The sequence below is a fragment of the Formica exsecta genome, unplaced genomic scaffold (assembly GCF_003651465.1).
Source record: "Formica exsecta isolate Colony F162 unplaced genomic scaffold, ASM365146v1 scaffold105, whole genome shotgun sequence".
In the NCBI taxonomy this organism is placed as follows: Eukaryota; Metazoa; Arthropoda; class Insecta; order Hymenoptera; family Formicidae; genus Formica; species Formica exsecta.
The window spans coordinates 171457-189262 of NW_021848390.1; the positions used below are offsets into that span (position 1 = coordinate 171457).

General features: G+C 37.8%; 1 protein-coding gene across 1 annotated transcript in view; it reads left to right on the forward strand.

The window, feature by feature from the left end:
* The first annotated feature begins 138 nt into the window (after nucleotides 1–138).
* LOC115233556 (protein rhomboid) overlaps nucleotides 139–17806 on the forward strand; it is a 393876-nt gene continuing 376208 nt past the window's right edge. Inside the window, exons 1-4 of the mRNA XM_029804051.1 lie at nucleotides 139–845; nucleotides 4207–4448; nucleotides 4755–4778; nucleotides 4857–5021. Of these exons, the coding sequence (XP_029659911.1) occupies nucleotides 4269–4448; nucleotides 4755–4778; nucleotides 4857–5021 (369 nt within the window). The 5' untranslated portion in view covers nucleotides 139–845; nucleotides 4207–4268. The remainder of the gene's footprint in view (nucleotides 846–4206; nucleotides 4449–4754; nucleotides 4779–4856; nucleotides 5022–17806) is intronic.

Here is a 17806-nt window from a genome sequence, read left to right on the forward strand (position 1 = left end):
CCCCCCGCCCCACCATCTCCATCAACGCCACCATCGCCACGCGACAACCTGTATTATCGATCGCGCGCGTGCCGCAGTCCGCATGGCGCGTTCGGCCAATCGCGAGTGTAACAATACAGTATAAACACGACTGCCGATTTCGTGCACGGACCCGATCGACGAGTATCGAGGTATGAATCGAGAACGTCGCTATAAATAGGTTTAGCGTTTCTTAATATATACCATGTATATTTATATCCGGACTTATCTGTGTAGCTACTAATCGCACAATCAATTTGAACGCGGTTTCTGTGGGACAATACTTTAATTACGCGATCACTTTTTGACTGAGAATATATCGTTTCATGTTCAATTATCTATTATTATGGATACTAATTAATCGGCGAAGCTGTTGAGATAAGTGACAGTTCACTATTCTCCGTTTATTCGCCAGTTTTGCCAATAATATGCTTTTTCGCGACGAGATATTTTCGATTGTCGCGTCGATTACTTTCACGTGGACGGAAGCGGTACATGCCGGCCGGGCCGCCGGTTGATCTCGCGGCTACGTTCGTTTCTTCGTGATTCGGTGCGATTTTCGTGCACGTGTATCGCACGTCGTCGTGTGTAATGTGATCCGGTTTCGGTTTCGGGAGTGTTCGGAACTCGGAGATCGACGTTTCGCGTCGCGCGTGAAGACAGCGCCGAGTCTCGCTGGTGCTAGTACTTTATCACGATCGCACACAACTTTGAAATGTGACACCAACGAATTGCGAGATTCTAATATCGCGATTGAGAATGTGCTCCTTCGCGGCTGTTCACTCCTGGATCGTCTCGTCGACGGCGGACTGCGTTCTCTGCAAAAGGTAATAATTAATTTCGGCGATACTATGAATATATATATATATATATATTATGAGAATACTACATATTACATGCAACGTTTAAAATCGATTTAACCTGATCTACTCTACTCTCGATATATTGGTACGCTCAAAGACATGGTACAGATAAATCGGGTATGCATTTTAATATAAAGATTAGGTAAAAAAGGAGAGGAAATGTATCTAATAATATCTAGTAATGTTTTCTCTTTTGTATTCATGCTTGTATTTATATGCACATATGTTGCATGTTTGTGTTTAGCGAGGATCTGGTTAAATATCTTCTATCTCTTTCTACCTACTTTTTAAACTTTTCAAACTACATCATTAATGTTCAATTTATTTATATTGTCTATGAATATGCTCACATGAATACTGTTACTCATCATATTCGCAGCCGAAGTAATCGATGCACTTTACAAAACAAAGTAATTAAAATATTCTGACTAGACTGACTGCACATTTTAAGATTACTTAAAATATTGAAATTTGGTTTTTCAGTTCTTTAACTAAAGTAAAAAATAATATTAAAACTATAGAAATAATAATAGAATAAAGAAATAATAATAAAAAGTTCTTAATGATAATGATAAATAAAAAACAATGATAAAGATATTTTTATTCCGCATATTCGATAAAAATAGGTAAATAAATAAAAAAATTAAATAATTAAAATTAAATAGTTATAAAAACAAAATGGATAAGTAAAATAATATGTCTAGTGTCAATTTCTGTATTTTTAAAGTTTTTGTCTTTGGGAAGAAGATTGATAAAGGAATGTATTCCGGTTGTCTGCGCCCGTACTTTCGCTAATAATCGTTAGCACATGATAAGCGGTTCCGAATGCATTCTACTATGGAATACAGGTGTGCACTTATACAGATTCCATTATATTGACCCGTACGTAGATTATAAGTATGTATGTAGTATATTCAGTAACGTGTCATGATTACTTGCGCGTCACATCTTATTTATGAAGCTGGCTTGTGACGCGCTGTACAAATCCTCGCACAAATCTTACAAGCGCGTCACGGATCAGTGTCGAAAGTAATGCAACTTCATGGTAGGGTGAATTGTAAAGGGATACGTCTGCATCAGGAGTGAATCGGGATGTCTCTGCACCCTGCGCAGAAAAATAATTTTGACAGAATTTTGAGCGCATTAAAAGTTATCTCGAATTGTTGATGTAAAATTTTAGATTTGTGAAAAGTTGCGTTGGAATCCTAACTTATATTAATGATACAATTAATAGCGCAATTACAATAATCAATTGAAGCTTTTAAAGGGCAAATAAAATCTGCGTACGCTAAGAATATTTCATTAGATCTTTAAGCTTTATCGCAAAACCATAATTTTGAATACGTAATTATTTAATATCGCGAGAAGGAATTACATGAAATAATTATATCAAATTTGCTAATAGGAGAAATATTTCAAAAACTCTGAACATAAAAATTTTAAAACCAATGTAGAGATTTTTCTTGAAATCTCAAGAATTTCTATATTATTCTCGTACATTCTATCTATATCGGTCGAAATTGTAGAGTATCGGGAAAATAACGAGATTCTGAATTTTTTTTCTTTTTCAAGTAACCCTCTACGTACTTTGTAGAACTAAGGTCGATGACCTTCCGCTCGTCTCAGTTTAACAGCCCCCGAGTTTTGCACGACACGTCTACGAGACATCGTCGCGATATACGAGGAAAGCTAGATAAGGGGAGAGAACGCAGGTTGGGGATGCGGGTGGTTTTGCGGGAGTCGAGACGACGCCGAGGGGTAGCCCGCGTGTTGACGTTACCCGAAACGAAGGGTAGTTTGCGCGAGCATCGAAAGAAGGATACGATGGAGAGAGATAGAAAGAGAAAGAGGGAGGAAGAAAGGGAAGGAGATCGGGTATGTTTGGATGAGATTGTTTGGGATGCACTATGGTTATGGTTTCATGTCGATCGAACTACGCGATGGTTTACAGATTGTTGGATTATACAGAATGTATCACAAGAAGTTATTCTTAAATATGAATAGAAGTAAATATATTCAAAGAATAATATATATAGCTGAATTATAAAGAGAAGACTAAAAAGAAAAGATGGGCAACTTTATATAATTCAAATAAATAACTTTTATTATTTTATTCGTTGTATTGCTACTTTTTTTTTACCAATAATCTAATTTATATTTTTCTTTATGTTTTTCTTACTTTTTAATATATACTATTATATCTAAGAAATGCAATGTCCTATCATTTATAAGGTAATGAATTTACATTTTACGTCAAAGTTAATCATAAAAAAATTCTATACGCTTTTATAATATGATGTAATACAAGGTAATTATACTAACAGAAAAATTAAAATTTTTTAATAACGCATTTTTTAAGAACTCTGAAAGAACTAACTTTTCAAGTGTTCTTATCGGAAGAAATTTTATTATAACTCAAATCGATTCTGCTTGAAATAAAAAAGTTATTGTCAATTTTCATATAATGAGAAAAAATTTAGCACCCCATATCTTCGTTTCCTTATTTTTTATATTTCATCTCCAGAAAGCTTCCTGAAACATAACAAGAACTTTAGAATTATTCGCGGAAGAACTCCATTAATTATATTAAAATTGCGAAATAGGAATATTAACTTTGCAAAGATAGCCGAGGATACTTTGATTTCTCCAGGATATCGTTGTTTATTTCTCGTTTAATTATGACATACGTGTTAATATCACGAGATGCATCCCGTGTGTACCGTGTGTGCGTCATGGCGGATGGTCGGCACGATCCCATCATCGATGCATTGCCATGGAAACGGCACCGCCACGCGAACATGCTGTGCCACATTGCGCCGTTTTAGAATGGCACGCTAGTTTCAAGGGCACTAATGCGCCTTAAGGAGTGCAAGGACGATCAATATCTCTTGCACCCTTACTTCCGTCGTCTTCATAAGCCTGGCGAATATTTTCTTGCATCGACAATCGTGTAGCCGATTACGCTACTATCTCCAAATTATCGTACAAAAATAGTTTGTCTGCAATGGTTCTTCAGTTTTTATTTAAAAAAATGTTGCATATCCATCTGTATATTTTTACAGCGAGTTACAAAATTGTTTTCGTTGCTTTTAAATATCGCAATTATTTAATTTATACAGAACACCAATAAATTAATTTAGTAAAGACTCAAAATATAGCAATGCGTTCATCAAATTTACTTTGGATATATTTGATAAAGAGTCATCGTTGGGTATATGCAAAATCACGACCAAGGGTCAATCGTATCGTGAATATCAATTTACGTTGGCGAAATCGATCGCTTCAAAAATGGCACGGCTTAGCACGTAGTCCTTTTGTATTTCAGAAAGTACGAGAAAGAGGGAGGAATGAGGAGATTCACCCGGTGACCTCGTGCCGCGCGCGGTAATGCTACTGGCAAACGGTACCTCTATACCGACCATCGCCGGTGCTGTCGAGGAGGAGGAAGAATATGCACGCAGTGAGGCGAATAGCGCGCATTACGATGGATACGTTACCGATCACACCGATCTGGCCTCCGAGATCGATATTGACGAATCGGAATATAGGCGAGAATTACTCAACGATGTGAGTCATCATCCCGAAATTATGAGATCGACCATTAATTGCCTAATTAGCTATTAATTATTAAAATAAGTTGTTTCTCTCTTAATCATTAAAATACTACAATTTATTATTAATTATCAGTAAAAACTTGATTTAGTAATAAAGAGTCGATACATATATAACACTATTATGTCGCTATTTTTTCAAGATATAAAATGTAGAGCATTTCGAGTTATAAAATGCATGGCATAATTCACAAGATATCTTTTTTATGTCAATTGTAATAATGAATATGACTAAAATAAATTTACTGTTTTTATGTTACAGAAATGGCGAATGCTCTTTGACAAGGTGTGCAAGATTTATAACGTTTATTTATCTATTTTCAATGGACCAGATCTATAAATTTCGTTTGTCTATATTGTCCAGTTTGATCCGGAGGGTTTTGGAGAGATACCACTGGAGGACTTTTTGACAGCCTTAAACAGTCCTGAATGGAAGGCGGAGATACCGACGAACAAACGTGATATACTTCTGATCAGAGCGAAAGAGTCGCGTGTTCAGGCAGTGACTTTTCAGGATTTCGTCAATGTGGTGAGTTTGTAATGCTATGCTTGCATATATATATGCATGTTTTTTATTCTATAGAGTCACTATAAGTCACATAATTTCGTGCTATATACACGTGATAATGCACAAAAATAATGCAGTCTTAAAAGATTGCGTAATTTGAAATAAATTTGAAAAATATATTATTAATTAAAATATTTATTCACATTTTTATGTATAAAGATCAGATTTAGATTTTTTTTATAAATATTTACATTTCTAATATTAAAAATGTTAAAACATAATATTACATTATATCTCAATATCAATTCCTATCTTTTGTTGTATCATAATATCTGATGTTTATAACGATTATGATATCGTTGGATATCTGTGCACGGATGGCAAGTTTCTCAGCACCGACAAGGGGCAAATATGCTCTGTAAAAGCAGATGGTTTTGCAGCGTGCTGTCTGCTCGACAGTGAAACGCTCACTGGATAGAGAGGACATAAAATCGTTCGTTTAAATATTTTTGCAAAGATTTTTTTATGTTTTATTTTAGCATTCTTATTTTAATCTGAAAGCAAGAGATATAAATTACGTTAACATTATTATTTACTGTTGCAATGCAATCGTATCTAAATATAACAATGACTTTGTTCTTTTTTATCTTCTGTTAACTTAATAGAGATCTATTTTGCATTGTCTAAATAAAATTATAGTTTATTCATTATTTTTTAAATATATATAATTATAATTTTTACGTAAATTAATTCTTTTAATGTTTTTCCGTGTGTATACAAATTTTAATCATTTTATATGCAGAATATAATACAAAAATTGCTTTGAAAGTATAACAAAATCGTGGCCCATAAATTAATTTCTTTAAAAAAAAGAAAAGTAATTTTTTCAAATTTGATAAACGAGTCCATCTAAAACAGCTAAATATAATAAAGCTATGTATGCATATAAAATATCGGAACTGATTTCTGAATCTGAATCTGTTCTCTTTTAAATAATTTAAATAATTTTATAATTATTATCTTTAAAAATATTTGAAGTGAACAGAGAGTCATTACTCTATCAAATTTATAGATATGTATATAAATAGAAATCTGTATAGAGAGAAGAGAGATAGTCATCGCTTAATGCGGCTGATATATATATGTATTCCTTTATACAATTTTCTGCTGCGTTTTGAACGCGATATTTATTCCGCATATGTTCCGTTCGAGAATCTCGATGAGAAATTCGCAATATAATCTGCTTAAAAGGCAGTGTCGGAATTTACATTGAAGCACGCTCGATTTTCATCGGTTTTTGCAAAAGCCGGATCGCGACGGTCGACGAAGAAGGTTTACGGTAGTTAAATAGTGTTATTCTATCCGCGTCGGGGAATGTCTCATTGTCCGTCTATTTGTCAACCTGAAAAATGTGGGCTACGGTCCGGAATTCACTGATCCTACCACACGACAATGATCGGGCAAGGAACCGCGGCTAGAAACTGACAGATAAATATCGGCACAATGATAATCTCAACGTTTAGAGGCACGGCGCGCCGACGGGTGGGCCTTTGTTCGCGCTTAAACTAGCTGACAAGTTTTTGGTGGTTTTCTCCATGCTCCCTTTCGCTCGTGATCCCGAAGAGGTAAACGGGTCTGACGTTGAGAGGCGGAAAATTGTTCGTGCACAAATCGAAGCGATCCAAAGCGCGGGCTAAACGACGCGTAAGGAGAGTCTTGACGAGACTCGACAAAATCAACCGTGAGATTTTGCCGTCGACTACACATCGAGGATGGCAATAGTGTCACTGTTCCCTTGCGAGGGTAAGAATCATATCTGAGTTGTGATCTCCGTATAATTTTGATAAGATTGCTAAACGTCCAAGGGGACGTAGCTCTCGGTTCATCTCGTCGTTTTAACGAATAAATGTGGCGTAAGCCATTTCTCGAAAATTGGCTTGAAGCTGGTCTTTTGTGAGAATATGAAAGCAGTTTTTGCTATAGAATTTTCGATAGGACGGGCAAACGTTTCGTTTGAAATCGCTATTTTTTTCTTAGAAAAAGATTAGAAAAAATGTAGTTTTATGAATTTTAGCAAGCGGTCAATGTTGAAGGCTGACATCTCATTTATCGTTATGATAAATGCGAATCGAGTCGAGTAAGAATATCTGAAAAGAAATAAATAATTAAACAGTACAAGTCTATTCGCGACATCGTTATCGGCAATTTTCGGCGCACTCGATCATTTCGGGACAGAAGTATAACTGTCATTTGACTCAGAGGCGTTTGATTTATGAGATCTGAACAGGCGATCTCAAGCGTCTCTCTTTATTTTTAGTCTTATCGTTTTTTTTTTATTTTTTTTTTTTTTTTTTTTAGGAAAAGAAGGGAAAGGAAAAAAGAATTCTTCTTATTTTTCCTTCTCTTTTGTCTTAATTTTTTTATATCTTTGTTTTTTTTTTATTTTATTTTTTTTTTATTTTGTTTATTCTAATACATATAAAGTAAATGTACAAGTTGAGAACTGTTTTTGTTTAATTAACGCGAAATGTGAAAATTAACTATATTTATATGTCTATAAAGATTCGATGAATTCATATCAAAATGATTAAAAGTTTTCTCGTACAAGAGGAAAATATTTACGAGATCGGCAAATTGTAGTGTGAAGTCCTTTTATTACGCGTTTTCGCGCTCGCTGTTTCTATTATATGTACCGCAGAATCCAGGCCTTCTTCGTCAAAGGATAATCCGTTTATCTGGGCTTTTCATAGTTTACCTGCTTTATATTGACAAAATTCATTTGAGGATTATCGACTGAACCTCGCTTTGTAGATATACTTTGATCCAAAAAAGAGATTACTAAAACTTTCTTTACTACGATTTAACCCGCGAGAGTATTCATAGCTAATATTAAATAATATGCGCGCTCTTTAACTATTTTGACTAAAACATATTTTTAAATGTGTATAAGTGTTTGCGATTAATTAACAATAAAAATATATTATATCACACTAAATTAAAGAACAATACGCAATAACAATATTATTGCAGTATTATTATATTTGCGTCATTTTATGATGGTTAAGTTCTGATTATACTTTTATTTTCAAAAGTTAGTTTATTATATTTTGTAACGCTCTCAACTTTATTTCTCCAAATTTTCTCAACTTTTAAAAGTTTTTAATTTTTTCAAATTTAAGTCTGTATTTCAGACACATATTATCAGACACTGCACTGTTTGTTTCATTTATGTGGAATGTAATATACTATAATAAAATTATACTTATGCAGATAAATGGGGGCAGTAGTAATTATTCACAAGCGAGGAATCGCAAATATTCTCTCGGTACGCTATGTGTACCATAATTTACGGTTGAATGGTGGTAACCGGGATTTCCTCGCATGCACTGCATTATTGCATTGTATAACTCGCGTATGCTTATTTCAAACGATCACGTGATAATCTCATCTGTCATTTAGCAAACGTGAAACTTTATTTCAAAATGTCTAAATGTAGTCATGTATATGCTAATGACAAGCAATGTCGATAGTGTGTACAAATGCAAATTCATCGAAATTGAAATTTAAATCTTTAAGTTCGATATTAAATATTGATATATAAGGATCCAGAGTTATTTTATAGAAGAGCAAACTTGGCACATTATATCTCTAAAAGAGAAATTCCAGAGGAGACAAATTCGAGAATGAATAATTCACTAGTAATGAAAGATATAATATTCATATTTTCTATCCTATAAGATCTTGCGTTTCATTTTTCGATGTCCCTTCCTTAAATCATTTTTATAGCATATCGGCACGGTTTGATACTCTCTCAATTTTTAACGATCCGTTCGGCCGATTTCGGCGTGCGTCTCGTTCAATATGCGATGAGATCGAATTATCTCGCGGTACATGTACTTTCCCATTTCGTCCGCTAAATACTCGACCATCTGAACTTTAGTTTGTACTTTGGGGCTGCATACACGAGGGCGAAATTTCCGAGGAGCGAAAGAGAAACACGGCCGATAGAAGGAAGAGATTCCTGCCGAAGCCGCGATTAGCAATTAGTCCGGATGGAGGTGGTCACTCTGTGTTTGCACAGCGCAGAACCGTCAATTAGCGAGAGAGATAGAGAGAAAGGAAAGGTTAGCGAAGAAACAAACTACGGAGCTTAGGAGCGATAGAGACAGAGACTGCTCTGTCGGCGCTTAGGTGGCCTTTGCTAGAGTTTTGGTAAGTCGGTGATTCCCGTACGATCGCGGTGGTCCTTCATTTTTTTTTCTCTCTTTTATTTTTTTCTCTCTTCTCCCTCCCCTCCACCATCCCCTACTCTTTGAGGTAATTTCTTCCTCGATCGCCGCGCGGTACCGCCACCGGTTCGCCGCCCTTTTGCTCTTCCCGGATATCAATTATGTCCCCGTGGGCCGCACGTTGCGACGATGGACCCACCGGTGTGTGTCTCTCACCTCCACGAAGGGGGGCCCCGATGCTCGCCTCGTTATCCCTCGCCGTGGGCGTCGAAATCCCTGTGTAAGGTCTCTCAGGAGCTACAAAGTGCAATTTAAGAAAATCCTCTCCTCTCTGGTTTCTACTCATCCTCTCTCGGTCTTGTTACACCCTCTCGTCTCGGTTCTTCCTTTCATTTTCTCGTTCTATCAATAAATCGCGCAACAGTCGGTATCCTTTAACGCCGCTCCGCTGTTTTCTTTTTTTTTTTTTTTTTTAAATCACTTAGCTAACGCAACACGTAATTGAATCATCGTTTTATTATTAAGCAGAATGTGAGAAGGGTTACATTTATGTTTCCTGCTTACGAAATTATATGTGATATTTGCTGGATTTATATTAATTCGTCGTTTCAAGTATTTTAATTTGAGATTATATAAAATATTCCGAAAACATAAGACACACATAGTTGCGATATTTTTCGATGATAGTGGCGCGAAACGTCTTTACACAGACTCATGTCCTTGTTCCGTTTCTCCGTTATCGTGCAGAAAGACGACGAGGAATTGCACGCAAGGCGGACCGACCTACGACCCCATTATACACGGACCCCAGACAGGACGCGTGATTCATAATATTAGATTTGAGTCGAGAGCGAATAATGTAAATGCCACGTAGAAGGGCCTTATATACATGAGTGTCCTGTTGGAATAAGCGCAGGGGCGTCACGTTGGCGGCGAATTGTTGCAACGATGTTGTAGACGACGCCAACAACGACGACACCAACGACGACGATGACGACGCCATCGGGAACCCTGTAGCCACCCACACCCACGTCGGCCCCTTAAATCTCCATTCTCAGGCGTGCCTCTCGATCCCTTTGAGCCTTCTCTATGCTCTCTGACAACGATCCCGGGATCCTTCGTCCTGTGCACGCATGTAAATACGTTCTATCCGGAGGTAATTTAAACGACGACTATCTTCCGTTGTTCTTGTATCTGCGTGCACTGTAAACGTAGACGAAGACGCCGTATTATTAAATCTTTGAAACGTACCTCTTTTATTAAAGATTTAATCGCGCGCTTTGAACTTTTTTTCGTTTGTTTGTTTGTAGCTTGAGATCTATAATATACAGATTGCAGAAGTTTCACATTACACAATATATATTTTTCATAATTTTATATTTTTAAGTTACTCCGTTTGTTCTATTTCGTTTGTTTAAATATAAAAAAGTAACTATGACAAACATATCAAAGATGTTTACAAGTTTTGTTGAAAAAAACATGTTTTTATACATCCTTATATAAAGCTTTTATTATATTCTTGCATCTCACGTAAATTTAATATCTAAAATTAGAAAGCATACGTCGCTCATTAACTTCATCGTTCTCGAAGCTATGTGTCACGCATTGCGTCTGGAACGATGCCTCATGAGTTTTACGATTGTAGAAGTAGATTTGTCACTCGAGGCTAATTGTCCGGTAGATCCCTATAGTTACTTGCTCGCCGTGTATCCAAAGCAGTAACGACAAGGTTCCCCTATTAGAGGCAATTGGCTCGCATCGACCCGTTAAAAGCATTCTTAAATATGCGAGCTTATCTATGCGGATCGAAGGCGCATGGTCGACAACTCCGTTCACATACTTTCCCTCCTCTGGCGTACGGGAACGGTCGACGTGGTGTCGTTACAGACTTCCAGGCGACGGTCTCTCGACATTTCTCGGGAACATTCGTTTCGTACGTAGTCGCGGCGTAACATCGTCAAGGATCGTGGAATTAAGAGGAGAGACGTATCCTTCGCCGTCGTTACGTCTTCTCGTTGGCGCGTTATCGGATCGCCTGATCTCGCGCGACCACACTTCATTCCGGTCGACCTGAAAGTCTAAACGGCTTCTAATTAGGGGGACAGAGTCGAAACAAAACATGCCCAATCTCGGCAACACTTGAGATAAGTTACACGGGTCCGACGAGTCGCATACCACCTCGCGTACGACGACGGAGCGAGCTCGAGAACCAAGATACTGTATCCCGCTTCTCCTTTTGCGGTCCGACCGATATCGATTTTATTGCGACGCCACACATCGTTGTTTGATATCCCGTGTCACGTTCTTTATTTAGTGAGCGAAGATATTGCTTTGTCTTGTATCTCTTCCTGCGCGTCCTTTCGTTTCATAATTTATACATCGCCGCGTGTATTTATTGCATTCAGAGAAGGGAAATCTTCTTTTCTCTTTAATTACGCGCTTGATGAATCGAAACGAAGTTTGCTTGTCGAAAATTATGCTTCTTCGTGTATCCGGTTTTTTCGATAGTTTTGCAGGGTGCATTGTGTGCGCGGCATATTAATTAACACTTCTCGCTTTCACGGAAGAGTATTTTACGACTGACAAGTTAGACGTATGCGGATGGCATTTTTTTATCTGTCTCTTGATCCCGCGACACGATGCTTCCCGAGAAATAATTTGCAAGCCGGACAAGCCGTTTGCTTAATTATTATCGCACGTATCGGCCACTTGCCTTGTGCGCTGCCAACCAAGATAGATCGAGGGTGCTCGCTACTTTGAGATCTTTTTACTTTATTTACGAGACATGCCGTTTATACGATAGCAAAAATATAGATAAAGGAACTTGTTTGTATTCCAAGTATCTTCTTTGGAGTAGTACACAAAGTATTGAAACGATGAAATAGCTGTTCCGTGAAGGAACGTTGCATTTAGAAATTGAGATATATTCTTAGAAAATGCTGATAATAAAATAATCAAAACTAATATCTCTTATATAATAATCACCAAATATCTTTCCATCAACTGTAAAATTTGTGTAATTGTAAAAATTTGATTAAGACAAACAATGGAGATTGTCTAACATAAAGATATAACCAATTTATTTCTTGTTTTAGTGAATCAATTTTTATCTTCTTTTACATTCATACACACAAATATTGTATTAGTTGGCAGACTCTATTTCTCTATAAATAACATCATTTTCCGATCCCTGAATAAATGATATTAATATTAATGTTATTAAAGTATAATGTTAATTATAGTAAGTTGCATCATATGATGATAATTGAATTTGCATTTAGGAGTATCAGAAATTCTTATTACATCTCGAGAAATATATGTATAGTATAGTGCTGCCATCTGTTGGGTGGTTAGATTGCCGAGGGTGGTAGATCGCTGAGGGTTGCACGGTGCCGCCAACTGACGAAGGCCAGGGAAAATCATTCGAGATGTTGGCTCCTTTTTTTCCACAGCTTCTCCGATCTTATGACCTCATCTCACCTCGTATAGAATGCCACAGGTGCTTAACTGCTAAATCAGTAAACTTTTTCGTTTCTCTGTACGCTTTCATCCTGTGATTGCTCTTGAGTACATCTCGCTTTTTGACGCTTATATCATCGGAAAAATAAATAAATTTAAAGTTATCTATTTGTTCGCGTTGAAAAAGAGAAATGCATCTCTCGTATGCCATTGTTATGACAAATGTAGTTACACTCAAACGAATAACAATTTGCTTAAGAAATGCAATTGTAATTGCATTTTTAGAATTGCAATCAGTTATGCAATTTTTACTTGTGTCACACCTGTTGCATTTTATCGAACATTCTCTCTAAATTAATTCGTTCGTTACAATAAAACAAGGTGACATAAAATCGTTAACCTATTCGTTCGAAAGCAATCATTGGTTAATCAAATTTCGTGTTAAATTTCAGTATATGATTATTCCACAGTATATTTCAAACATTAGTATCCTCTTTTTAAGATGACAATCTCTGCCGCCGATGTCACGATATTCCGCGATTAATGGACGTTGATAAACCGATTCGCGGTAGATTTTCGGCGATAACTTAACAATGCGTAGCTGGATATTTTTCATCGTCCCTCGCGTTCGCGCTTCGGCGTCCTATCCGAAGGCTTTGGTCCTGGACGATCAATTATTTTGGTCGGTCGGCCGATAATAGCAGGTCGTAATATGGTCCATCGGCAGAACTGAACGTAGCCATCTGTTGTCGGCACGGTCTGCGACAAAACAAACAGCTTGCCAATTATCGGACCGGGCTGATTTCGGTGCCGCTCGACATAATTTGGACCGCCGCGGAGGACAAAGGCGGCCCGCTTCCACCACGCCCATCATCGTTAAGCCCCACGACGAGTAGCTACGACCGACTAGCATCACTGCCTACCGTCGTCGCACCTACGGTGCACCCTTCTCTCGCTTCGTATCTCTATTTAAGTTGCACACAGACCGTAGCTTTGCCCGCCGCTCTTTTATAAGAGAACCGAAACAATGCCCGAGCATAGTTTTGTTAGCGGGAACCAGGCGTGATGTCTTCTTTCGTAGTCAAGCTCTAGTTATCTTAATATGCGTGGACGGCGAGAGAATCCGCTCTCGTATTTTTTAATTCAAATCCAAAAATTGGAGCTTTTGTGTAGAGAGAGAATAATGTACCGCAGTTGAAATATATCATCGTGAAAATTTCATTATGGATAGCTTTTTTTTTGAAATATAAATTGACTTGTTTAATGATGGTAGCGGATAATTCATTAATTATCAGCAAAATAAACTTATTCCGATCATTAAATTTTTGAAGTTTCTGTGATCTTCTTTTGATAATTGTCTTTAGTTTTGATATATCAACATATTCAATTTCAAACATTCACATCAACATCTCCACTTCAACATTCGTTCACTGTTAATAATTGTAAATAAACAGACATGCATGATTACGTGAGATATACGTACGTATACGCATGCAGAAGATTGAAAGAAAAGACAAAGTATTATTGTCGTAAAAATGTAAAAAAATATATATTGCGATTCTTTTCACATTTTTCTATAAATCTCGTCATCGTTATGCTTGCTCACGTAGTTTGTATACGACCCAAGTTGCATTCTTGTCGTCACGATTCCAAAATTCTTTTTCCTTTCATGAAAATCTTTTATTCTCAAGTCTGCCACGTTAAACTATTAAACTGATTTATATCTTGCTATAAATAAGCTTGCTGTATAGCACAAGAATCATGAAATTATAACAAGGATAATCTTGCTGTGAATAACTGTACTTTCTAATCTTTTAATCCTCCAATTTTATTCTGAACAATACATTTAACATATATTTTCTTGTAGCAATATAATATTTTCCAAACAATAACATCCGCGCCCATTTTCGTCGCTTGGAAAAGCTTTGTTTTACAGTTCTGAGAAAAGCCTAAATATTTTGACGTGACAAAGCATATGCCTAATCTTATCCGCCTCTGCGAGCAGAGGTGCGAATTTCGGTAAAGGTGCTCCTTGTTCATAGAACGTGTTGAACGATTGCGCCTAAAACAAGCAAGATTTAGGGTCCACGAAACAGAAATAATCATCCGTTAGGTATTCTTTGTATGCCGACTGTCATTGTCGTGCTGTTAAAATAGCCATATAATGCGCTAGTAACACAATCAGTTTAACTTATTCCGAATCACGAATCTCCCTCTATTGTTATGGGCCTATAGGAAATTCCGACAAACTGTCTAACAGTGGTGCAATCCTCGTTTTGCGGGGGTTAGTTTGTTAAATTTATGTTTTTAACAACGCTCTGAATGGCCATCACAGACGGTAGAATTGCAGCTATTGAATGCGCTGTATAGGTGTGCGGGTAAGATGCCCTTCTTGTCTCGTAGGGATCATTTGCAGGTCCCTACGAGTCTGCGGATAAAGCGACAATCGTGTACAAGCAAGGGAATCGTGGTGCACCTGAGCGATAGATCGGGAGAAACGCGTTGGGCGACCGCGTGAACGTGGAGCGTAGATGTGGATGTGGATGGACCGGAACGGATGGTTTGTATATAAGCGGATGGATGGTTCTCTGGGTCGATCTGACGACGAGGTCGACGAGGAAATCGTGAGAATTGCCAGAATGCTGTGCGTGCCCGTCGCACACTCCTGAGGATTACTCGGGATACAAGCGCCGCGGGGAATCCGCAATCCATATAACCGCGCTCTGTATCGATGGTACATCCAGAAGCGCGACGATGTACCTGCTGATGCTCATCAGGAGTGTTGCGTGCGCTTCGCTCGTTTATATTCCATTCCGAGAGACGCCGCGCCGGTTTCGACCGGATTCTTTACGGCCTGCATCGCAACCGCTTTCTCTCCACGTCACGGTTAATTTATGCTCCGACTGGCAACAGTTTATCAATTATTGATTGCGATCGTGCAAGATGCATGTAATAGAAAAATTTTTCCCAATGTTGTGTTTATACGTTATAAATTTAACATTCGTAATTGAATGATATATACACATATGTATATTCACTTAAAAATTTATATATATATATATATATATATAAAATTATAATAATAATTATGATATTTTTAATAATCATACGTTTTAATTCGCGATAAAAATTGTATTCTTTAGTATGCTGTTCACAATCTATTTCTTTTGAGTTGAAAACTTTTTGCTCGCTAAAAGCACAAGAGAAATAGAAGAAAGTAAGTCGATTCCGGCCAATCACCGTTCCTCCAACCGCGCTCCAATTATCCACAACTGCAGTTTCGTGCGGACGCATATAGCTTCTCTGTTTTACACACACGTTATTTTTACTCGCGCGAGCCTTACGGCCGGAACGACCGAGGCAGATTTTCGCATTTGTAGCGGACTCACCGCGGGTTTCGCGGCACGAATCGATCAACGACCAATTATCGTTCGGACGAGTGAGCACTTACCGCCGCCTCGTTAACCTGTAATCATCGGCAAGGCGGTAAAAGTTTTCATTCCCATTAAAATCGTCTCTTCTTCTCTGACTTCCGCCAAGCCGACCGTTCTTTCCCATCTTGTTTTACAATTAATTATTTTATCATTAATTCTTTCATCTCGTACCTAAATTTTTTACTCGAGTGATAACGTTTATTTTAATAAATTGAATAATTTGTACAACTGCTAAATTTTGTCAACTTAATTATATTTTGTTCCAATTTTATACATATTATAAATAATAATTAATATATTTTAATTTTATATATTAACATTTGAAATAAAAATCGTGACTTTATCGTGGTGAAAACTTGAAAAGTTAATATTAATATTTATAAGTATAAATTATATCAGAGTGATCACATTTTCATCATAATTGAATTATATATGTATGTGTGTTGTCTATTTTGAATCAATCTTAAAGTGATTCGACAGCTTCAACGATTATTCTTCTCTTTTTCTTGAAAGAATCCTTTTGTATTCTACAAAAATATACTAGTCAAATACAATGTATTCATGTATCCCTCGCACGTGGTGTTAAGGATCGTTGGATATCGGCGTCTGTGTGTTCGCCAGGCAAATGCGGTCTCTTCCTGTTTGGCGAACCTTTGGCAGCCACAAAGCCATTTGTGTCCTCGCGGATAAAGTCGCGCGTGCACACGAAGTGGCCGGAAAATAGTACAAACGGGTTGCAAGCCCTCTCCTCCCTCGCTCATTCCCTGCCTCTCACCTTTCTTCCAGCCCCCGTTCGCTCCGAGGAAATTGGCAGCTAGCTCGAAACCCTTTTGTCGATGTCGCGCTGCATGCGCGGAGTAAACAGCTGCGAATGCCATTTCAATAACGACTAAGCATCTAGATAGGATTTTGGTCCTAGCCTGCATTCGAGTGCTTGGCCCTTTGATCAGACGACCGGTCCCCGAAAAAGCAGCCGGGGTAAATTCCCCGACGGCTCTTCGCATTCTTTTCACGCCACGCCGTCTCATTTCCTATATAAAACATTCTTATCTATCCGATTTCGCGACAATTGTATTATTCAATTTATTAGACTAAAGAAAGAATTAAATAACACAATGCTCTAATAATCTGCAGTCTTCTTACATCTCGTATTTAAAAAGAAATAGCTTTTAAAACTTTTCTGGCACAACTCTAATTATAAATTAATTTTACATTTGATGTAATCCATAAATAATATTATATTCTAATTGACACGGTATACATTCATACTGACGTATGTATTATGAATTGAAAGGACAGAACGTCAAGTGCGAAGCATTAATGTGAGCACCTCCCTGAATTTAACGAACCCACTGGCCGCGCTAGTGCGGATCTTTTTTGTGCGGCCGTCGTTTGTTGCGAGCGGCTTTATATCGGCCGCTTTCATCCGCCTAAACGCGGTGCCGCGCGCACGTATCACGCGGATCGGGAAAACCCGACGAAAAACGATGAAAGGCTATGAAAGCGAGCATTGTGGGTGGTTTCATGAGGGGCTTGGGACGCGAGTGAGAGCATGCGGGCGACGTAGCGAGGGGGCGGGAATCCCATCTGTCGGCATTTTTGCGTCGACATTGTGCGCCTGTTTATATCGACGCCGCACGAGATAGAGAGAGGCAGTGATAGAGGATGCAGGTGGGAGGGAAAG